Source organism: Camelus ferus, chromosome 15, assembly GCF_009834535.1.
Source record: "Camelus ferus isolate YT-003-E chromosome 15, BCGSAC_Cfer_1.0, whole genome shotgun sequence".
In the NCBI taxonomy this organism is placed as follows: domain Eukaryota; kingdom Metazoa; phylum Chordata; class Mammalia; order Artiodactyla; family Camelidae; genus Camelus; species Camelus ferus.
Genome location: NC_045710.1, coordinates 54684136 through 54708936, shown reverse-complemented (window position 1 = coordinate 54708936; position 24801 = coordinate 54684136). Strand labels below are relative to the sequence as shown.

The 24801-nt window shown below is 46.5% G+C and overlaps 1 protein-coding gene across 1 annotated transcript; it reads left to right on the top strand.

Annotated features, from left to right (window-relative positions):
* The first annotated feature begins 287 nt into the window (after nt 1-287).
* Nucleotides 288-24485, top strand: ACTG2 (actin gamma 2, smooth muscle). Its single transcript, XM_014551878.2, has 9 exons — nt 288-442; nt 9215-9385; nt 9792-9920; nt 16431-16541; nt 16798-16882; nt 18490-18651; nt 19475-19666; nt 21628-21809; nt 24264-24485. Exons 2-9 carry the CDS (start codon nt 9260-9262, stop codon nt 24405-24407), a joined length of 1131 nt encoding a protein of 376 aa, XP_014407364.1. The 5' UTR covers nt 288-442; nt 9215-9259; the 3' UTR covers nt 24408-24485.
* The last annotated feature ends 316 nt before the right edge of the window (nt 24486-24801 follow it).

Sequence of the window (24801 nt, the reverse complement as noted above, 5' to 3'; positions counted from 1 at the left end):
GGTGTCCCAGGCCAGCCCGGGGCCTGGGAGGGGAGGTGTGGAGGGAGGAGACCCACTGCCATTCTTGGTATGGTTCTCTCTCTGGAAGCAGAGCTGCATCTGGCCTCCCTCTGGGCAGCTTATAAGGCCTGGTGCGAGTTTTGTTTATGCAAGTGCAGCATAGAAGGGACAAATCTGCCAGCGCCGGGACTGTTGCCTCTTGAGTCCTTTTGCATACATTTCTCAAATGATAATTCACTCTACCCAACCCCCTTCCCCACCCCTAAGGCCGATTTATTGAAAAAACCACCTTATATGGTAATATTGCTAACACACCGTCAGCTGGCCTTTTTAGGGACTCTGTTTAAAGAAGATCCGCCTCTGGGGTTTTATATTGCTCTGGTATTTATGCCAAAGACACAGCAGCCCTCAGTCACTGGGAGAAGGACCTCTCATACACCCGGTGAGTACTGCACTGCTTCTGCCGTCTCGTCTCTGCCTTTCTGGGGCCGCCTGGCCCCCTGGGTGCAGGAGGCGCCTCCAGATTGGCCTGGCTTCCGTGACGCCGGCCCAGGTCACACGTCAAGGCCCTCGGTGTGCAGTGGTGCCTGCAAGCACACTGCTGCCTGCCAGGGAAAGGCATTTCTGGCCATGGGGCATCCTGGGGCAGGGACAGCCTGGAATGGTGCTTCCTGCTCCCTAACTGGGTGGCAGGAGGGATATGTCACCTGCGGTCTCTACTCACGGTGCTCCCCAGGGCTAGTGCAGATCTACACCCTCATATCCTCTGTCCTGGCATAGAATGTCTGGGAGGTTGTTTTAGAGGAGCAGATGCTCTTCAGAAGAATGGCTTTCCTCGGGGTATTTGAATCCAAACCAGTGATGATTCCTGTGTCCCTGATATGTCATGTTGGGGATGGGAGAGTATTTTCTTCTGACCCCTGCGGGTTTCTCTGACCTCTCATGCATGCTTGGCTAAGAGTTTTCTCAGCCCTGAAGGCTCCAGGGTCATTGGGGGAGGCAAAAAGTCAGGAGTAGGGTGGGGCAAGTGTCCTGAGGCATTGTGTGGTTTTAGGGCTGGAAAGAACATGAAACCATCTGATTCATTCTCTGAGGAGAACACTGAGGCCTAGAGAAGTTAAGCAACTTGTCCGAAGGACTCACGCCAGCTGTGAAACCACCCGCCAGTGCCACTGTCCTCCCCCAACACACACACAGACACAAGGACACAAACAGTTAAGAGGAAAATGGGACCGAGTCTGTGTCCACATTTGCGATCAGAGTCTGCTGACATATCCTGCCAGCCGAGGCTGGCTGGTGCAGTGGTGCAGGCCCTGGGGGCAGACTGCCCAGCTACCAAAGTTACTGAGAACCTCAATTTCTCACCCATAAAAGGGGAGTGATAGCAATAAGATCTACCTGGCAGCGCTGTTGGAAGGAGTCAGTGAGCTAACACACGTATCAAGAGCTCAGGTCGGTGATGTCGGGTCCTGGCCCTGAGTGCTCAGACTTGCAAAATCACCTGGAAGACCTGTTAAAATTCAAAATTTGCCTGACCTCTAACCCCAGATTCTGACTCAGTAGGCTAGGGTGGGGCCTGATAACTTCCATTTCGAATAAGCTCCCAGGTGATGCTGAGGCTGAAGTCTGGGACCACACTTTGCACAGGGAGGCTCTAAGCACTTGCTTTTATTCCTCGAGTGGGTTTAGACTTTGAGACTGGCCCTTGGGCTGAAGTGAGGTGGAGATTCCTGTGACAGAGTTATTTGGGCATTAGGAAAACTGCGGTGAGCAGAGATTCCACATGCCAGGCCTGGGAAACCAAGGTGGGCAGTATGACATCATGACCTTGAGCCTAGGTTTCTTTCCTCCTTTCTTTTGTTCATTCTGGCAACATTTATTGAGCGCTTATGTGCCAGGCACTGTCGCTGCGCCTTAGGGACAGTGTAGGGGCTTCTGTAGTCACTGGGAGAGACAGATGAGAGGAATAGATAAATATATGAGAGGGATGAAGCCCAGGAGGAGCCCCTCACTCAGCCTAGAAGTTATCAGGGAAGGCTTCCTGGAGGAAGGGGTAGTCCCAGGACAGAGAGGCATGGTCTTTGGGACACTTTAAGTGGCTCAATTACACCTAGATTATAGATACAGATTTCAAGGCAGGAAGCAGGGAGAGCTAAGGTCAGAAGGGTGGGCAGGGCCAGATTACTGGGTCTTTATACACTGAACTAAAGGATTGGGCAATGGGGGACTAGAGAAGGGTGATAGCAGGAGACTTGCCCTCTGAAGGGACTGCTCGGGCAGCTGTGAGGAGAGTGGACAGGAACGGGGCAAGACTGCTACCACAGTGTGGCAGTGGCCCCAAGTGGGTGGTGCCGGGTGGCAAGGGGGGCAGAAATAAGAGGGCTTGGGTCTTGGTGGGGAGGGAGGAGGGCAGAGTCGCAGTGTTAGGACTGGGCTCCATCCTGAGTGAGTGGTGCGATTCTCTGAGGAGCCAGTCCAGTTAGAGTACGGGGATGAGGGCAGCAGTCCCAGGGGTGGAGTCGAGGGGCCGTGGGGTGGAGATGCCCCGCAGGCAGTTGGCTCTGTGGCTCTGGAGCTCAGGACGGGGGCTGGGACTGGAGCTAAGCAGGAGGAGACAGTGAGTGGTTGGGGTAAACGTTAGAAGAGCAGGCTTCAAGGGCAGATCCCTGGGAATCAGAAATGTTACTAGGCAGAAGCTGTTTCTAATTTAATTAGTGTATGTCAACCAAGTCAAGACACCCTGAAGTTAATAAGAGATGCTGCACGTATTTTTCACCGTGGGAGTGCTTCTCGGCAATCATCACGTGGATATACGTGTACATGCAGATTGTGATAGGCTGCCTACCTGTCATTTGCATCCTCACCCCAAGATATTTCCCCCACTGTTATTTGAAATCTTACCATTGGAGCGGCCTTCCTTTTCTGACTTTAACTTTCCACTAAAACGAAAATGTCTTTGGGAGCTGGCATGAATTCAACCTTCCAGTTGATCATCATAATCATTGATTTGGGACGTGGCTCACCCATCTCCTCCCAGTGTGACCGACTTCGTCTGGGAGCAAGTTCTAATGGAGAAGAGTAACAGAGATACTAAGAATTATTTCTGCCGCCCTTCACAACAGGGCTTGGCAAACTTTTCCTGTAGAGGCCAAGCTAGTAAATATTTTAGGTTTTGTGAGTCTTCAACTCTGCCATTGTAGCCTAGCAGCCATGGATGGTATGTAAATGTGGCTGTGAGCCAATAAAGCTCTTTACAGGCACTGAAACTTGATTTTCGTATAGCTTTCTTGAACAGAATATTTTTTTGCAACCATTTAAAAATATCAAAACCATTCTTAGGGAACTGTATTCAATATCTTGCAGTAACCTTTAATGAAAAATAATATGAAAACTGAATATATGTATGTATGCATGACGGGGACATGATGCTGTACACGAGAGATTGACGCATTGTAACTGATAGTACTTCAATTAAAAAAAAAAAGTTCCTAGCTCCTGGGCTGCACAAAAACACGTGTTAGTGTGCTGACCGGGATTTACAATTTATAAAGCACTTCATTCCCATTATTTCGTTCGACCCATCATCCCGGGAGAGAAATGCCACCGGCTCCCGTTTCACAGTGGAGGGCACTGGAGGCCAGAGTGGGAGACCGGGAGGGGCCAGGGGAGAGGGCACCCCGAGGCAGGAGAAGGGCGAAGAAAGGAGGGTGGGAGGGGACTCTGAAGCCAAAGCCGGCTCCCTCAGAGTGAGGGGCTGGCTCTCATCCCATCCTCTTATTTGCCTGGGGGCATCCAGGGGGGTAAGTGAGAGAGCACATTCTTCCTGCTTGTTACTGGGGAGAGGGGAGCTATGTTTCCAACTCCGTGAAATCCTCAACGAAGCCCAGATGCAGTTCATGCTAAAGAGCTCAGCACAGTTCACTCAGCTGTCTGCGAGTGCAAAGCGGTTGTGACCCAGGAAACCACAGTGACTTTGGCTCTGGTTCAGCTGACATGCTCGAGTCCAGCCACAAATTACCAGCCAGCGGCTGAGGGAGGTTTAGAGTTTCTCCCGCCAGAGACATTCCAGGAGAGCCAAGCTCCGTGGTCAAACCCTTCTCCCCGGGGCAGCTGGGGTCCCTGTCGAGGCTCCGCTCCAGGCGAGCACCCCTCACCCTGCCTGCACCCCACCCTCACACTTCTCATTTGGCTCCGACTTCGAAAAAGCAGATTTAAATCCACCTGAAGTGCTGTAGAATGGCATTGTTGACAGCTTGAAGCTGCTTTGTGGCTTGTCTCAGCGGCTGGAAAGCAAGTCCAAAGCCCTCTTTCTTTCCATGCATAGGGAACTTCAGGCGGAGACAAAAGGGCTCATCGGAAAGCCAGACAGGCACGAGAGAGGGGTGCTGACGGGACCCCAGAGGGAGGCAGTCACAGGGGTGCAGCTTTGCCTCCTAGCCGCCTTCTAGCTTTAGAGGTGCTTTTCCACTCAGGGCGGACCCCCTGCTAGAACAGGGAAACAGCTCTTTGCTGACCAGCTTGGGCAGAGCACTGTCCCTGGGTGGGTCTAAATCAGGCCCACGTGACTGAGCTGTCATGAGACGTGGAGCCTGTGGGGGCAGAGAAGACCACCCAGGGAGGGCCAGGCAGGTGGAGGGACAGTCATCCAACATTCACTGAGCACCTACTGTGTGCTAAACGCTGGCGTGGGGGCTGTACACATAGATCTAGACCTAGTTGTGGCATAGGAGGGGCTCAGAGAGAGAAAAGAACACAGACCCTTTTGTTTTAGGGCTTTGGCTGCCACCAGCCCTAGAGAGACAGGGAAGCAGAAGCAAAACACCAAACATGGAGAAGTCATGAGAGTTTCACTGAGGTGATGGGGAAGGTGCAGGCCCGGCTTTGGAACCTGTCCTGGGCCAGCCAGCCCTGCTCTCCCAGCCAGGAGCCCGTGGGCTAAGTCCTTTCTCTTCTTTGAGACTTGATTTCCTTGTCTGTAAAATGGGAATGAAAATATCTTCCCTCAGGGCTTTTGTGAGGATTAAACAGATAATGTATGTGGGAGGCCCCTATTTTGTTTTAATTAAAAATACATTTTTACCAAAAATGAACCACGGAACATACTGCTGTTTTACCTAACGAAGATGGTTGCATCTTTTCCACTGCATTAAATATTCTGCTCTCTATCTTATGGAGGTTTCTGGCAACTAGTTTACAGAATGACTTGTTTATTATCCAATAACTTTTTTCAGCATTCAATTTGTTTCTGATTTTGATTATTTTAAACAAAGCTGTGAGAAACTGACTGCTGGCTCAATCTTTGCACTCACCGATGAGTACTTTCCCGATGATAAATTCCCACAAGTGTCTTTGTGGAGTCAACATTTTTAAGGCTTTTGATAAGCATGTTTGAATCCCACTTCAGAAAAGCAGTAGAATTCAACATGTATCAGCAGTGAACGCAAGCCCGCCTCCCCACACCTCTGCCTGCGAGGGTGGCCCCGAGAACGGGACACAGTTCTCCACCCAGAGGTGGGGTTAGCTTTTAGGCTTGGCTACAGCACACTGCGGACTGTCAACAGCACCCCAGGTCCTGCTCACAGCTGCCAAACAAGAGCTTTCACAGTCTGGTTATCTAGACTCACATCCAGAACCTCGTATTTATCCTATTAAATTTAACTGTATTGCATTCCTCCCATTTCCTTCTGCTTTGTGAGATCTTGGACTTTGATTCCTCCATCCAACATATTTGTTTTATCTGGAAATTTAAGCATGTATTCTATATTTTCATCCAACTCATTTATCAGAGTTTCACATGAGAAAGGACCAAGAGTGGAGCTCTGAGGCATATTGATGCCTCCAGGTTGACACTGACCTATCCATGAACACTTTTCAGTGACAGTAACGCAGGCAGCTGTAAATATGCCTGATGTTTTGTTCAGCCCGTGGGACTTTATCGCTAGGGATATCACGGGAGAACTTGTCAGAGGGCGAGATTAAGTTGAGCTCAATATCTCCCACCTTCTGCATTTCCAGCCTGGTGGTCCTGGGAAAAAAGGGGGAGGCTGTTCCTCTGCCAGCATTTGTTCCTGGTAGATTCCTACCAATTACAAAAGATCACTGTTTCTTTAATGATGCTTTCTTTGATAACACCTTCTGGAAATGTGCCTAATTTTCACATCAAGATTATCTGAGGTTTTAGACAACTGCCTTCTTTTCCTTTTTGAACACTGGGAAAATATTTGCCATCTCTGCCTCCTGTTATCTCTCCATGTCTCCAGTCTTCTAACACGGTGGGAGCTGAGAGAGCTTCTCTGCAATCCAGAAACTGTTCAGACCAGAGACGATATTGTTTTGAGCAACTAAATATTTTCCTTCAGTCGCCACCTCACCTCAGACCTTGGTATCCTCTTACCCAGGTTTGTTTGACTTCTGTTATTCTGAAAATCCTGCTCCTTGACATCCATTGATTCATTCGCTCATTCATTTGGATGAGTTTAATCGCTATTGATTAAACAAATGTTTAAGGGCCCACCCTGTGCCAGGGTGTTAGGCATATCGACGAATCACTGGAGAAAAGAGCAGACCCAGCTCCTGCCTTTACAGAAATACAACTGAGCCCAGTTGTGCAGAGATGATTGCTGCAGGGACACATTCCAGGTGCTGTGAGGCAAAGAAGAAGGGCCACTAACTGAGGTGGGTGGGCCGGAGAGGCCTCGTGAAAATGCAGTGTTGATGCAGAGGACTGACAGGTGACAGGAGGCAGAGGAGCAAATGGGGGGGGGGGTGTTCCAGACCCCGTGTCTAAATGTCCAGAAGGGAGAGGAGATGACACAGTTAAGAGAACCCACACAGCTAGAGAGAGAAGGCCAAGGGGTACGAGAGGGGAGATGAGCCTGGAGACACAGGCGGGGCCAGACCTTGCTGGGCCTTGTGGGCTGAGTTTGAGAGCTGGGACTTGATCTCCATGGCCTTGGGGGCTTGTGAAGGTCGACAGGGACAGAGCAGCTCTGGATTCAACAAGTCATAGTGGGCCTCCCTGTTAGGGTGCCCTCTGCTTGAATATCACCGGGAAGGGCTTCCTTTTAGTCTGAAAATTGTGTGAAAGAGTTTCTCGGTCTCTCGGGAGCCTTTCTTCTTCTTCTTCTTTCTTTCTTTCTCTCTCTCTCTCTCTATGTTTTTATTGAAGTCTAGTCAGTTTACAATGTTGTGTCAGTTTCTGGTGTACAGCATAATGCTTCAGTCATACATGAATATATATATATTCGTTTTCATATTCTTTTTCACCATACTGCAAGATACTGAATATCATTCACAGGCCTGTGGCTCTGTCTCCTCTTGGCTTTGGCCATGGTCTTCACTGTCCACCTTCCACATAAGGCCGTGGGAGACCAGGGTCCCAGGTTTCGGTGGCGCTGCTCTCTTCTCCTGCGTGTTCTGAGTGATGCTTGGGCACATCATCCTCGGCAGCCGCCATCTCTTTCCGCATCTTTTCTGCCTCTCTTCTCTGGACGCCCACAGTCAGCCTGCCCACTGCCCTTCCCTTCCCACTCCCATTCTGCCTGCCCGGGCCTTCCCAGGCCGGGAGGCGGTCCCCACACCATCTCCCAAGCTTCTGTTGCTGCCCTGTGGTCACCAAGTGCTGGTTTTTTACACCCTCCCCCTCCCCCTGCCCAAAGAAAGAAACCTGCCACAGATGCTGGGAGAATTAATTCCCTCATCTCTCTGCAGTCGTTTCATTTCCGGGGTCTGCATTGGAGGAAAGACTCCTGTTTTACTTCCTTTGAAGCGGCAGGGCCAGTGAGTCCCAGCACGAACTCTCTGGCTTTCCTCTCTCCTCCCAGGCTCCCCCTTCCTCCTCAACAGGCTTCTATGCTTAGTGTACATTTTACCTGTAACTACTGCCTCTTTTTGTCCTTAATGACATATTAGGATTGGTTTTAATTCTAAACTGTACCTGGATACACTCTCCTTGTCAAAAATGTTAACATTACGACCCTTCCCCTCCCGGTCCCCTTCCCACCTCCAGAGGTAATCATTACACTCATTCTTAGATTTTTTTTTTTCCCAGAATTTTTTCCTATGGGTTCACATCCACAAAAAGAAAAGTATGGAAAATACAAAATATTGTTTGGGGCTTTAAAAAGAACTGAGATGGTTTTATGCTGAACATTCTATTCTGCAGCTTGCTTTTGATCACACAGTGGAGTGGTTTAGAAGTCTACCCATATTAGTTCGTGTCGATCTGCCTGGCCCTTCTCTTAACTTCGGTACAGCATCCCTCAGGGCACCTTTGGGTAGTACTAGGTTGTTCCTCTGATTATAGACTGCTGGTTTTCCCACCTTTGCCAACACCTATGATAAAACTTTGAATCTTAACAATACAATGGGTGAAAATGATCTTATTTCATTCATGCTTCCTGGTAAGCAGTGAGGCTAGTCAACTTTTCATGTAATTGTTGGATATTTGTATTTCCTTTTCTGTCAATTATCTATTTCTTGTCTTTTTTTTTCCCTTTTGGGGCTATTTCCTTCTTTCTTACTGATGTAAGAGTTCTTTTACATACTAAATAATAATTCTTAATTATGTATTGGCAATTTTTAAACTTTTCTAAACTTTAAGTCTTTTAGAGATTCTCTGCATTGCATTGAAGCTTCATCACCACTTCAGTCTTTAAGAGGCAGATGGATCCGTTTGCTGGGGCTGCCATGACAAAAGACCACAGAGTGGGTGGCTTAACAACAGAAATTTATTTTTTCCACAGTTCTGGAGGCCAGAAGTCTGAGATCAAGGTGTCAGCAGGGCTGGTTTCTTCCGCGGTCTCTCTCCTTGGCCTGTAGAAGACTGTCTTCTTACTGTGTTTTCACATGGTCTTTTCTTTTCTCTCTGTGTGTCTGTGTTCCAATTTAGTTCTATTGAATTAGGTGTATTTGACACCAGTCATATTGGGAAATGACCTCATTTTAATTTAATTACCGCTTTAAAGGCCCTATCCCCAAATACAGTCACTCTCTGGGCTACTGGAGGTTAGGACTTCAACATAGAAATTGGGGGGGCACACAATTCTGCCCCAAATGGCAGGGTGGAGGTGAGAGGTCCCAATGCCAGAGAGTGAGGGGCCAGGGCCACCCTGGTCCCTCCCGGAACTATTGGTTGCCAACAGTCAGGCCCCAAAGCCAAGAAAACTCTCCAACATGATTCTGACAAGTGGCCGGCTCTCTCTCTCCTCCCCAGTCCCCCAAGGCGCTCCAGCCCCCGATTCACTCGGCCACACTCACCATGTGTGAAGAGGAAACCACCGCGCTCGTGTGTGACAACGGCTCCGGCCTGTGCAAGGCTGGCTTCGCAGGAGATGACGCCCCCCGGGCTGTCTTCCCTTCCATCGTGGGGCGCCCTCGCCACCAGGTGTGTGCTCAGCAGGACCCGAGGCTGTGAGCTGCTGGGAGGAAGCACTGCGTCCGTCGTGGAGTCTCTGCGGGGCTGTGTGTGCGTGTGTGCGTGCGTGCGCTGCGTGCGTGTGAAGTAAGGTAAGGTCACGAGGACGACGTGGATGGATGCTACCTGTTCTCGCTCAGAAAACGACGCTGTTTTAGGGGGGAGAAGGGAGACCGGCCCGCAGAAATCCTCTGCCGTCTCTCCCGCCATTTCCACATCCTCAGTATCTGCCCCATCCTTGTCTCTGGTCCTGTTTCCAGAGGAACAGGGCATTTTTCCTGCCTTTACCTTCCTTTGGAGACCTTCCGATGCCTAAATCCCCCCAGGTGGAGCCCTCAGCCAATTCCGCTCTCCTTCCCTCCCCTTTGCATCGCAGGGCGTGATGGTGGGAATGGGCCAGAAGGACAGCTACGTGGGGGATGAGGCGCAGAGCAAGCGAGGGATCCTGACTCTCAAATACCCCATTGAGCACGGCATCATCACCAACTGGGATGACATGGAGAAGGTACGGGCGGACCCCCCTCTAATGACGGTGTGCCATCACGACCCTCACATCCCGCAGGCCTCAGCCCTGTTAACTCTTGCTCTAAAATACTTCTCATATCCTTCTTTTTTCCCTGGCCATCCCCACGGCCTTTCTTCAGCCTCGGCTGCCAACATCTCTCACTGGACGACTGCAATGGCTTCCTGACTGATTGCCCAGTCTCCTGCCTCACTCACCCAAGTCATTTTCTGCATTGCTGCAAAGTTATCTTTCTGAAAACAGACTCACCTCCTTGGTCGGACCCTTCAGGCGCTGCTCACTAACAGTAGGTTCCTAACTCACCGCCTGGCATCTGAGGACTGGGTCCCTCCTAAGTTCCAGCTTCATCCTTTCCTGCATCTTTCACTCCAGCCCAGTGCTTATCCTTCTTTAAAACATGCTGCTGCCTCTAGAAAAGCAAATAGCTTTTTCCTTTTATTTTCCCCATCATGACCTCAGATAGGTGGTGCATCGATGCTGTATTATTACGATGCTTCTCTAGTGAAAATTTTAAGTAGGAATCTCTAGGGATTTCTAGAAGTTGTTTTTGTGTGTGTCAGAAGATGTGTGTGGGGGGTAACTTTTTTATTTATTTACTTTTAACATTTTTTAAATTGAGTTATAGTTATTTTACAATGTTGTGTCAAATTTCAGTGTAGAGCACAATTTTTCAATTATACATGAATATACATATATTCATTGTCACATTTTTTTCGCTGTGAGCTACCACAAGATCTTGTATATGTTTCCCTGTGCTATGCAGTATAATGCTGTTTATCTATTCTACATTTTGGAATCTCAGTCTGTCCCATCCTACCCCCTACCCCTTTGGCAACCACAAGTTTGTATTCTATGTCTATGAGTCTGTTTCTGTTTTGTATTTATTTTTTTTAGATTCTGCATATGAGCGATCTCATATGGTATTTTTCTTTCTCTTTCTGGCTTACTTCATTTAGAATGACATTCTCCAGGAACATCCATGTTGCTGCAAATGGTGTTATGTTGTTGGTTTTTATGGCTGAATAGTATTCCATTGTATAAGTATACCACAGCTTCTTTATCCAGTCATCTGTTGATGGACATTTAGGCTGTTTCCATGTCTTGGCTATTGTAAATCGTGCTGCTAAACACTGGGGTGCAGGTGTCATTTTGAAGTAGGGTTGGTTCTGGATATATGCCCAGGAGCAGGATTCCTGGGTCATATGGTAAGTCTATTCCTAGTCTTTTGAGGAATCGCCATACTGTTTTCCATAGTGGCTGCACCAAACTGCATTCCCACCAGCAGTGTAGGAGGGTTCCCTTTTCTCCACAGCTTCCCCAGCATTTGTCATTTGTGGACTTTTGAATGATGGCCATTCTGACTGGTGTGAGGTGATACCTCATTGTAGTTTTGATTTGCATTTCTCTGATAATGAGTGATATTGAGCATTTTTTCACGTGCCTATTGATCATTTGTATTTCTTCCTTGGAGAGTTGCTTGTTGAGGTCTTCTGCCCATTTTTGGATTGGGTTGTTTGTTTCTTTCTTATTAAGTCATATGAGCTGCTTATATATTCTGGAGATCAAGCCTTTGTCAGTTTCATTTGCAAAAATTTTCTCCCAGACGTAGGTTGTCTTTTTGTTTTACTTATGGTTTCCTTTGCTGTGCAGAAACTTGTAAGTTTCATTAGGTCCCATTTGTTTATTCTTGCTTTTATTTCTATTGCTTGCGTAGACTGCCCTAGGAGAACATTTTTGAGATGTATGTCAGATAATGTTTTGCCTGTATTTTCTTCTAGGTTTATTGTATCTTGTCTTATGTTTAAGTCTTTGATCCATTTTGAGTTGATTTTTGTGTATGGGGTAAGGGAGTGTTCTAGCTTCATTGCGTTACATGCTGCTGTCCAGTTTTCCCAACACCATTTGCTGAAGAGACTGTCTTTATTCCATTGTATTCCATTCTTGCCTCCTTTGTTAGAGGGGTAATTTTTAAATGGCAGCTTGTGTTGAACAAAATCATGTGTGCAAAATACTAATAGAGCCTTTCTGATATTCTTTTGATAATTTCTGCTGACGGTTGTCTGAGAGTTCTTGTTTCTGCAATGACCGCTTTTTGAAATGTGATACAGAGCTTACTGAGCAGATTGCAACAGGGAATAAAGAAAAGTTGGTTTGAAATCTATGCTTCACATATACTTTTCTCTAAATCTTAGATTCAGTAAACTCGGGATGTGAGATAAATTGGTAAAATACAATAGCGTTTGCTTCACAGTTAAGAGCACAGACCCTGGAGTGAGTGGCGAGGAGATCTGGGAGCAAATCCCCCTCTCTGAGCCTTGGCTTCCTTATTTGTGGAGATAAAAATACTTTCCTCTTTGGGTGCTTTGTAGGTTGAGCTGGGCAAATACTTAATATAACCGCAAAGCATGGAACATACTTAATGCTCAATAAATGGTACATATTATTCATATATATTGAACAATATCAAACAATCTATCTAACTCAAAAACATAACAGACAAAGTGTTTTATTCACCATAGTAATATGAACTCTTTAAAGGAAGCCCTAAAAATATATTATGTGCCTTAAAAGAAAACACAAATAGGGTAAAGCTATCAAATCTTCTCAAATTAATTTATAGTCTCATTGCCATTCTAATAAAAATCCCACAATGTTTAAAATTGTATATATTCAAGGTACACAACTTGATGGTTTAATACGTGTATACATTATGTAACAGTCACCATATTCAAGCTAATTAACGTATCTACCACCTCACATAGTTGGTTTTTTTTCTTGTACTGAGAGCACTTGGGACTTACCGTCTTAGCAAATTTCAAGTGTACAGGGCAGCAAGGTTACCTAGAGTCACCAAGCTCACCAGAATTTACCCACCTACATAACTGAAACCCTGGACCCCTTGACCAACTTCTCCCCACTTTCCCTTCCCCCAGCTCCTGGAAACCAGCACTCTGCTCTCTGCTTCTGTGAGTTTGACCAAAAATATCACAAGTTTTAATTATGCACGATAATCATAAAGGGTGGGGAAATAAATAAGGCAAAACCTATGAGAGTAAAGTGAATAAGAAAAACTATGAGAGGAGACTTGCCACATCCAAACATTAAAATATAATGTAGAGTTACAAAAAATCAAATGATTTGGTACTAATACAGAGGTAAAAAGGAAATACATGGTAAGTGAAACTTCCAACACCAGATGGGAGAAAAGGATTATTTAATGAATTGTTCTGTGACAGCCGATGAGTTATTTGGGGGACGGGGAATCTATTTATTGACCTTACCTCGTACGGTTTCATCCAACAAATATCGATTGAATATAAAAGTTAGATATAAAAATTCAAATGATAAAGGATACAATATAGTAAGTGCGAGTATTTATTAAACTCCCGGTGAAAGAAGTTGTAGGGAAAAAGAATGATAAAGGGGGGAGGATAGAGCTCAGTGGCAGAGGGCATGTTTAGCACACACGACTGGACTATATTCTGGGTTAATCCCCAGTATCTCTGTTAAATAAATAAATAAATAAATAAATAAATAAATAAATAAATAAATAAATAAACCTCATTACTTACCCCCCCAAAAAAGCAAGAGAAAACCTTAAATAAATAAATAAATAAAATTTTGAAAATAAATTTTAAAAAACTGATGGAATCCCCCCAAAGAACAGCAGAAAAAGAGAAAACCTAAAAACAAATAAATAAATAAATAAATTTTAGAAAAGAAAAGGAATGACAGATATGATCTCTTAAATATCATAACTTCTGGTTGATATGTGAAAAAGTAAAACCAAATGTAAAGGCAAACAACAAATTACAAACAATGTTCACCAAATGCGTGGATGTGTGTCCGTGATTGGGACATTGTGCTGTACACCAGAAATTGACACACTGTAAATGACTACTTCAATAAAAAAAATTTTTTTAATGTTCACAACAAATGCAATGGAGGATTAATATAAACAGCTTCTGTCAATTGATAATTAAAAACACTAACTCTCCACCAGACAGGTAATCAAGGGACATAACCTGATAATTGGCCAAAAAGAAATTATCAAAAGCTGACAGTCTGGAAAAGTTTAAACTTCTTTGAAAAATTATTTTTAAAACTTATTTTAAAATGCAAAGTAAAAAAAACTATTTTACCTATCAATCCATTTCATATTTTAAGAGTGAGAAAACTAAATGCAGGAAAGGATAAAACAGGTGTCTTCATATTCTGAACTAAAGACCAATTTAGCCTCTTTGTGGGTAATAGAAATCGAAAGGTTTTCCAACTGCCATGCTCTTTAGCCCCGTGATTCTACTTTCAGAACTTTTTTCTTTGGAAAACATCCTGAAAAGAAAAAAGAAAATATAATATACACAAAGATGGCTATCATAGGATTATTTATAAGCAAAAATCAGATACCTTGAATAGCACTGTGATTAAATATTTGATGGTGAACTATATGAAAAATGTTGCATAAGCCTTAAAAATAAATTTTTGTTCAATTTATTAAAAATAAATATTTTCCATGAAAAAGAAAGTTATTTATGTTATATTAACTGAAAGTGACAGGAAACAAAATTAAGCATAAAAGTATAACAAGAGTGAATAACAAATAAGTGAAAGTATGTAAAGTAAATAAATGGTAATAATAATACATTTGAAAATACATTAAGATGAAAGATTAGGGAGAAGGAAAAGGCCAGAACGTTCATTAGTAGGTGATGGAAATATGGGGAATTTTTATTCCTCTTAAAAATATTTCTCTGATTTTAAAATTGTCAACATCTTTAATCTTTCAAGTGCTTTATAAAATCTCCCCAAAATGAAAGAAAATCAAGTGCAGACGCTCGGTCCCAGCACCCGGAGATTCTGATTCGTGGGTCTGGGATACAGCCTAGGCACCTGCAGCTGTAACACCTGTCCCAGGTCATTCTGATACAAAGCGTCAGGGACCCACATCTGAGGAAATTCTGACATCACCTGACTGAGACCTGTTGCCATCTCCCGCATGTCTCCTGGGCGCCTTCCACAGTCCAGGCCTCCCCTTGTGCCATTTGCTCTCAAGATGCCTTTCTCGGTCTCTGCAGACCTTCCTTTGCCTTCAGGGCCCACTCAAATCTCCCAGAAAATGAACTTCTCCTGCCTCTTCCTTCACTTAAATCTGGATGTGTCTTTGTGTTTTGTCTTTTCCACTGCCTGTCTCCTCTCCAGACTTTGAAACTAAGATCTCGGGGCTGTGTCTGATTCCTGTCTGCCTTCATCACGCTCAGCACCATCCTAGCACAAAGCGAGGGTCCATGAATATACGGGTACAATGGACTCAAAGGGCCCCGTGCCCCACCTCTGAGGAAGTCAAAGCCCTATGTCCCTGCCACTCTTTGCCGAATCCCTCTGTGTCGCTGAAGAGGGAACTGGGCACAGAGCAAAGAAATCACTGCCTCTGCAGCGGTGATTCTCAGCCAGGGCGATTTGGCCTCCCAGCGGGCATTTGGCCATGTCTGGAGATTATTGTCGCTCATTGAGCTGGAGAGATGCTACTGGCACCTAGTGGGTGGGAGTCAGGGATGCTGCTGAACATTCCGTGATGCACAGGTCAGCACCCGACAACGAGGAATTATCCAAGCTGAAAAGTCTTAAGTGAAAGTTCACGCATATCTGTCAGGTTTCAGCAGGAAATCATAGACACCGAGCTGGGGTTTTGAAATTAATTTAAGGAAGGACGACTTACAGAGGTGTCAGCAGGATTAGGGAACCAGAGAGGGATGTGGAGGCACCCAAATACTAGCAACAGAGGAAGCTCTTATGGTTGTAAGGCTGAATGGGGCAAGGGCAGCGTCACCAGGGTTCAGTGACAGCTGGAGCCTGAAGAGGGGCTGCCCAAGAGGAGCTGTGCTCAAGGACGGCCACATCGCTGCCAGGAGGACCCCTGCCCTCTTCCCTTCTCCCTCCTCCCACTCTCCAGCCTCTTGCTGGTATCTTCCATCAGCCAGACACAGCCAGGAACCAGAGAGCTGCAATGGGCCTGGCCCCCCAGGGCACAGAGCAGGAGCGAGAAGGGAGAAGAATAAAGAGGAGGCAAGTTCAGGTGGAAATAATCAACATGCTAAGTCTATTGGCCCCAAGTCTGAGTCCTGTCTGGGGCCCTGTTGAGAAGGAATATAGCCTCTGAAGGTCAATCAGAAATTCCCAGGATGGGGAGGGTATAGCTCAGTGGTAGAGCATATGCTTAGTATGCACAAGGTCCTTGGTTCAATCCCCAGCTCCTCCCTTCAAATAAATAAATAAATAAATAAATAAATAAACAAACAAACAAACAAACAAACAAACCTAATGACCACGTCTCCCGCCCCACAAAAAGAAATTTCCGGGACTGACAAGCCTATTCTCCAGATCCAGTCCATTCTGAGAAAATTTGTACCATACTCTCCCAGCCTGGGCATGTCCATCGGAATTTTCCAGCCCACTGGGAGCCTGCTGGACTCATCTGACTTTTGTCCCACCCAGATCTGGCACCACTCCTTCTACAATGAGCTGCGGGTAGCACCCGAGGAACACCCAACTCTGCTCACGGAGGCCCCCCTAAATCCCAAGGCCAACAGGGAGAAGATGACGCAGGTAAGAGGCCGGGAAGACTTGAGCACTGACACAAGAATGCAACAGGGATGCTTGGCCAGGCCCTTTCTCCGGTTCGTGCATCAATGCAGCAGAGTTGTTTGAGGACCTGCTGCGTGTGTAGTCCATGCCAGACACTGTAGGACGTGGGAGTGGGGTAAATAGGCACAGTTCTGCTCTAAACAAAATCACAAGCCGTTCTGTGGGCCAAGAGGTGCTGTGATTTCTGCCAGTCTTCCCGTCTGCATTGTCCTTTCAGATCATGTTTGAGACCTTCAATGTCCCCGCCATGTACGTCGCCATTCAAGCCGTGCTCTCCCTCTATGCTTCCGGCCGCACAACGGGTGAGTAGCACTGTAATCCGCTCCCTTTCTGACTAGAGGGGCAGGAAGGGAAAGCTGGGCTCCTGCAGAGGTTCCTGTTCAGAAGAATCTAAGGGGCAGCTACCAAGGAAAACCTCGGTTAGGGATAACAGAAGGGAAACCCAGGTAGAATGCAGATGTGAGTCTACCCAGTATAGCCGGAAAGAGTTTACAGGAACAAACCATGACTAGGCAAGGGCCACTTCCCTCCCCGCAGTCAGCCTGGAGCTTAAACACACTTTCCAGCAGTACTGGAATGTTTCTGCTCATGAAGCAGCAGCAGCAGAACCTGTGATGGTGGATGTGTAAGTAGGATGCAGCCTTGGTAGAGACAGGTGCTCAGGGAAACAAAGCAATTTTTAATAGGGACTTGACCACTTCCATGAACATCATTTAAACGTTCATTCACGTATTCATTGGTTTACCCTTTTATTCATTCGTTCAGCAAATATTTTCCCTTACTCCCTACCACATGCCAAACACTGCATCAGGCCATGGGCACACACTGACAAATGAGACAGACCCAGCTGTTATGGAGCTAACAGCCTCGTGGAGGAGAGACAAAAGTAAAAGCTAATTTTGCTGCAGGTGATAAGGACAGTGATGGGGAAATACAGAGTATATACAGTTCGGTATCCTGCTCTTTGCGCTTGGCTGTACGTTGTGAATGTTGTGTTTAACGGCCACGTGGTACTCATTGTACGATGGTTCCAAGATTTATTTAATTATTTTACCATTTCTCTATTGCTGAACTTTTAGGTTATCTCCAGGGTTTTTTGTTTTTTTTTTTTATACAGTATGCTGTGATCAACATCCTTGTGTAAGAGTAAGCTACTGGTCTCTGGATATTTATTTGGGATCTGGCCCTTACTGAACCTTCTTATTAACTCTGACGATTTCTCAGTTGATTCTCTGAGGTCTTCTAGGTATACAACCATATCGTCTGCAAACAATGAAAATTCTGTTTCCCTTGATAACAATACCTGTTACTTCTATTTTCTGTCTTATTGCGTTGGCTAGAACATGCAGGACACTATTCAATAATAATCATACAACAACACTATTGTAGTGTTTCCCCCGTCAATTATGCTGTGGCTGTTGGATCTAGAGGGATTTCTTATCATATTGAGAAAACTTATTTCCCTTCTCGGTTTACTAAAAGGTTCATCAGTAGAGAATGTTGTTTTTTCAAGCTGGTTTTTACTGTCGTTTTAGAGCTAACATTCTAACTGCATGGGCACATGTGTTATTTGATGCCTGAAGAATATGCAACTTATCCAGCCTTGCTTAGCGGAGGTGCATCCTAGATGCCAGTTGACAAGTGTGCACTTCTGTGACATGGAATAGAGGAAGAGGAGACATTTTACTTGTCTTCCAGAAGACTACAGTCTCACTGGGGAGAATAAACTGACACACACAAAAATTGATGTACACCAAAGAAATATGAGTGATGATTCTCACAGTGGGTGAATTTTCTAGCTGCTAAAGAAAAATATGGTAGCAGAATTGCATTTGGTAACAGGTCCCAGAAAGAGGCAGATGAAAGAAACATAAAGGTTTTCATAGGTCCTTATCCCCTCTGTCCTTAGGCATTGTCCTGGATTCAGGGGATGGTGTCACCCACAACGTCCCTATCTACGAGGGCTACGCGCTGCCGCACGCCATCATGCGCCTTGATCTGGCCGGCCGCGACCTCACGGACTACCTCATGAAGATCCTCACAGAGAGGGGCTATTCCTTTGTGACCACAGGTATCCAGCTTCTTCTGGACTGGACTTGAGCTCAGAATCACATGTGATCTAGGACCAGAGGTGCTCAGGACTAATGAGAAGTCGGTGGTCCTGGGTCCTCAAACTCCCTTAGGGTAGACAGGGAGGCCCTGGTCTGGGGTTGCGCCCCTGGACTATCTGGACAAGACCAGGTAGTCAAGGCAGCCTTATTTAAGGAGGAATGTTCCCGACCAAGACACCCTGGGGAGAAGGACAAGGCTTACACTTTCTTGTCCTAAGCAGCACTCAGCTTCGCCCTCCTTAAAGTGCTTTTTCACAGCACCCCCTCCCTCTCCGGGGACCTGCCACCTCTGTCTACGTCCACACTAGGATCAGAGCAAGTTTTTATGGGCCTGAATGGTGGTAAGGATCTGGTGGTGCCTTCCATTATTTAGGGGGCATCTATGGTTTGTCTGAGGACAAATGGAATAAATAAAGCCTGAATTTCTAAGGGGAAGCAGCCCCCTGGGCAGGAAGAATGCTTAGGTAGGGGTCTTCCTAGATTCTGTATGATCCCAGCATCTAAGCCTCCACCTAGAGGGGAAATGTGTCCTTCCAGGCCCTCAGGGAGGCTGCAGCTACATCAGGGCAGAGTGATGGGAGAAAGATGAAAAGCATTTGCAAAGGTTTCCGTGGGAAGCAAGATTTTGAAATTCCACTTTAGAAAGAGGAATGAAGGCATTAACATTCATCCTGAGACTGAGTCCAAAGGAGAAGTAAGCGGGATGTTTTCATGGCCATCACAGTGGGACAATCAAACTAACAGAACTGAGTATCTGCTCTCTGTGGTTCCTACTCTTTCCAGCCGAGCGGGAAATCGTGCGTGACATCAAGGAGAAGCTGTGCTATGTGGCCCTGGATTTTGAGAATGAGATGGCCACGGCGGCCTCCTCTTCCTCCCTGGAGAAGAGCTACGAGCTGCCTGACGGGCAGGTCATCACCATCGGCAACGAGCGCTTCCGCTGCCCCGAGACCCTCTTCCAGCCCTCGTTCATCGGTGAGGCGCTGCCCTGGTCCCTGCCAGGCGGGAGGGCGGGGTCGGAGAGAGAATTACCAGGGGCCACGTGCACTGTTTATCGGTTACACATAGCCGATATTTTTCCAGGAAGGGCCAGAAATACACGAGCAATACAACTAGATAAATTTCAATTTTAAATAAAAGGGCAAGGAAATCAAAATAAAGGAAAAGGTGGGTAGGGGATAGAACATGAAACTAAGAATGAGGTTAAATCACAAAGCCCCACTTGGATCCCTCAACATTTAGGTCATGGGGTCTGAAACCTGTACAGTAAACAGGATGGGTCAGACCTGGTTTCAGTCCTGATTCTGCTCCTTTGAGCCCTGTCACCTTGGACATGTTACTTTTTCAAACGTCAGTTTTCTTACCTCTAAAGTGGAAATCATGATCGTACTACCAGATAGGGTTGCCGCAAGGATTAAAAAAGATAGTATTTAATACAAGGACAACTACTTTCTTGAGGAGTGGATGAGAGAAGGGCCTGTAAGCAAAGGTTGACTTACAGTGTAGTGGTAAACAGCAAACTGGACAAAGTGCTATCGGCCTAAGAAACCAGGGAGGGCTTCTCAGAGAAGGTGAATATTTGAACAGAGCCTTGAAGAATAAGTATCATTTTATGGTATCTGGGGATGAGAGGAGTGCAGAGTGAGGAATGGCATGCAAGGCAGATGGAAAGGTATGTGCAAAGCACAGAGGAGTGAAAAGTCATGTTCTGTGTGGGACATGATGGGTCACGTGTGTGTGTGTGTGTGTGTTTGCACACAGAGGAAACTGGAGAGAGCCACTGGGCCACACAAAGACCATGGGGGTTAATCATATCAGCAATGCAGTCCCCTGGAAGCTTTTTTTTATTATTGGATAAAGAAGATGTGATACATATACATACACACACTATATATATATATATATATATATATATATATATATATACGATGGAATACTCACCTGGACATTTCTAGGCAGCAGTGTAGCAAAGTCAGTTTTTCACTTTAGGAAGATTCCTCTGTCTACGGTATGGAATTACATCACATGGAAAAAGGACTGGAAGTGGGGGAGGCCAGATAGGTGGGCATGAGATGGTTTGGCATGCAAACTTTTTACTGTGGAAGATCTGGGCGCCAGGCTAAGGTAGCTAGCTGTCAACCTGCAGGCAGTGGGGGACTGTCAAGGTAACATGATGGGTATATCCATGCCATGGAATTATAATTTGGCTATAACATGGGTGAACCTTGCAAACATTATGCTAAGTGAAAGGAGCCAGACACAAAAGGACAAGCGTTACATGGTTCCATTTATATGACATGTCCAAAATAGGCAAATCTCTAGAGATGGAAAATAGATTAGTGGTTGTCTAAGTGGTGAAGTGGTCACGAAGGGGTGGAGTGGAAAATGGAGAGTGTCTGCTAATGGGTACCGAGATTATTTTTGATTAACTTATTTATTTATTTGGTGGGGGCAGGTAATAAGGTTTATTTATTTCTTTATTTTTAGAGGAGGTACTGGGGATTGAACCCAGGACCTTGTGCATGCTAAGCATGAGCTATACCCTCCCTGCTATTTTTGAGGTGTTAAACATGTTCTAAAATTAGATTGTGGTGATGGTTGCACAACTCTGTGAATATACTAAAAACTACTAAACTATACACTTTAAAAGGGTGACTATTATGGTACATGAATTCTATCTCAATAAAGCTATGCAGAAAAAAATGATACAATGAAAGTGTTTCTTTAGAAACATACCTCGGGCAACAATGTGAAAGACCAATCAGAGCAGGGGCGAGCTAAAGGCAGGGCGATGACCAGTGGAGGGTCCGACCTTGTAATCCATCAGGCAGGTGATTAAGGGTCTGAACAAGGGTAGCTGCAACAACAGGAGGGGCGCTTGAGGAGCAGCAGGTGTGGGGTGGTGGATGCTGACTAGATATTCTGATCTCCGCTAGGCATGGAGTCAGCTGGCATTCATGAAACGACTTACAATTCCATCATGAAATGTGACATTGACATCCGCAAGGATTTATACGCCAACAACGTCCTCTCCGGGGGTACCACTATGTACCCTGGCATTGCTGACAGGATGCAGAAGGAGATCACAGCCCTGGCCCCCAGTACCATGAAGATCAAGGTGGGTCCTGCCCTGGGTCCCTCATCCAGCTCGTTGTACAAATACCTTTCTACTTGGGAGAGGTCCCTAGTCAGGCTGCCAGGCCTGTAGCTTGGTAGTCCCCTGGGTGCACCCTCGTCCTGGCCTGAGACAGATTTCATCTCGGGGGATTATGTTCCTTGGATGCTGATGAGCTGGAGACACATTTAGCTTGGGCTCTCAAACATAATTGGACAGATGCCATACCAGAAGAAGGTAAAAGAATTTGGGATGAAGAGAAGCTGAGGGGGGTGAGAAGGAAATGAGAAGGGAAAGAGAAGAAGGAGGCAACATCACAGCATCTTTGAATTTTAAAAAGGACCTGGGCATCACCACAGAGGAAGGTGAAATTTCCAAAGAGAGAATGTTGGCCAGATGACAGGCTGCTGGTTCAGACTCACAGGGATTTTCCCGGATTCCCGGACAGCCTCTGACCTGTTGTCCCATCTTGGCCACAGCCCTCCCATGTTGCTTCTCACCTCAGAGGCCTCATCAGAACAGGGGCTCATCTGTCTTACTGCTTCTCCCTGACCCCTGCCCCCGTCCCGAAGCAATCATACAGACATGCTTAGGGCTCCTAGGAACTTGGCTGCTAGCAGGGTTAGAAAGAGCTGGGCGAAGGAGAGAGATAACAAATAGGCTGAAAGCTACAAAGTCTCACATTAAAGTTGGTGTCTGGGGAGCAGGCCTGCTCTGAGGAAGTGTATTCTCTACAGTCAGTATTCTGAGAACCTCCTTCGCAGACGCCTTCCACCTGCCTAGCAGATGGTGCTCAGCTCAGGGAAGCAGAGCGGGCCACCAGCAAGCAGGGGAGAACCTGTGGGCTCTTTTCACCCAGAGCCACTGGAGCAGCCATGCTGATTGAGGCCTGCCACATGGGGGACACTGTGCCAGGCCTGGGCGGGGCCGTGTGTCAGGGTACTGCACCTAGCATCACCCGCAGAGTCCGGTTCGATAGGTATGAGATGCCCCCATCACCTACACGGATACAGGGACACCAGTGAATTGATGCATATCCCAATTCATGAGCCACTGCCCTGACTTTAGTCATATGTGTCGGCCTTCAAGTTTAGGATCTAAGTAGTGGACATGATGAATGGAAGAAGGGCTTAAACAAGCCCAGAGGAGGGGAAGGGGCACTGCAGGCAGGGGAAATAGAGTGACCAAATGTGCCCAGGGGTGTGTGTGCGGGTACGAACACCCCAGCCAGATTGTGCAGCAAGATGTGTGTAGAGGCACTGGGGGAGGTGGGGATAGGGAAGAAGGGATGTGCGGTGGCAGTGGGGCTGAGATTCAGGGCCTCCTGCTCAAGACAACCCAGAGTTTTCTCACGACTAGAACTGCCTGGCAATAAACTCTGTAACCTTCCTAGTGGCTGTGCCAGTCATTGAGGTGTCTGTCAAGGAAGCAATGAGGCAACTTTTGTCTGCCTGAATCATAAGATAGCTCCTAAAGACCCTACTTATCCTGCAATTCCATGATGCTCTGCAATTTAGGAAATATGTACCGAGATTCTTAGGAGACAAAAAAAAAAAAATCAGTTTTGTGTATGATTTGTTCTGGCACTGAGTTCTTAGTCCCTGTAGAAATCGGAATTAGTTGAAGAGTAACAGTCATTCTGGATCCACTTTTAGGTGGAGTCCAAAGTTGCTGGACATGATAACCAATTTCTAAAGGCCAAACTCAGGACTCCCAGTGGCAAGGATGAATGACGTATATATGAATTTGAGCACTTCTCTGAAACGAGTGACTGTTGAGTAGACTGGCTCAGACACAGGAATGCAGGGATCCCAGCCCAAACTGCCCAGGCATCCAAACTCCAGGCAAGAATAGAACAGCACTGCCTTTATAGCTGTTTGCATTGGTCAGCTATTGCTGCATAACAGCGACTATGAAATCTCAGGGACATTACAATAAGCTTTTATTGCTCCTACATCTGGAGGTCAGCTGGGAGTCAGCTGATCTAGGTCCAGCTTGGCTAGGCAGCAGCTCTGCAGGTCCAAGCAACTCAGATCAGGGGAACAGTTCTCACTGTGGGGCCCAGTCTGAAGGGCCAGCAGCTCTTCAAAGGAAGCTCTTCTCGTGACGATGGCAGAGGCACGAGAGAGGGTACCTGCCTGCATGCCTGAAGCACACTTCTAGCCCCTGTGTCATGTCTGCTGACATCCCATGGCCAAAGTAAATACAGGGCCCAACCCAAAGTCACAGGGTGGAACAGTGCACTCTTCTCTTGGAGGGGCAGGGGCCTAAGGTGGAAAGGAGGGTTTTGATTTGAGTAATAGTCTAACTAACCTACCACGAGTTTTCTCCTGCTCCTTTCTGACCATGGAGGCTGTCCTTCTCCTGGGCAGTCCAGCAGTGTGGTGAGATGATTCCTGGACCACCTTCCCTGCTCCCTGGGGACTGACCATGATTCACAACATTTGCTCTTTACAGATTATTGCTCCCCCAGAGCGGAAGTACTCGGTCTGGATCGGAGGCTCCATCCTGGCCTCTCTCTCCACCTTCCAGCAGATGTGGATCAGCAAGCCAGAGTATGACGAGGCAGGGCCCTCCATCGTCCACAGGAAGTGCTTCTAAGCTCAGGGCAGATTCTCAGGGGAGCTCCCTGAGACTGCTCTGTTAACAAGCATGAAACATTAAAACCTGCAAGCCTTACTTCTCTGTCTGGGGCTCTTTATTTTCCTGGGCTGTGTCTCACACACCATGCTAAGGGCTTTTCACACCTTGTTTTTAGCCCCACAAATATAGCTAGTTTACTAGTTAAACCCTATGATCCAGCTAGTTAATGGCAGAACTAGGTCCTCCCTTCTGCCTGGTGTACCCTTCACTCTCTCCACCTCGCCAAGTCCCATCCTTGATGCTCTGAACAGAACCCACCTGGTCCTCCCAGACACACCTATATGGAGACAGTGGAGCCCAGTGGAAGCACATGGACCTCAATGTCAGACATTCCTCCTCCACCACCCCTGCC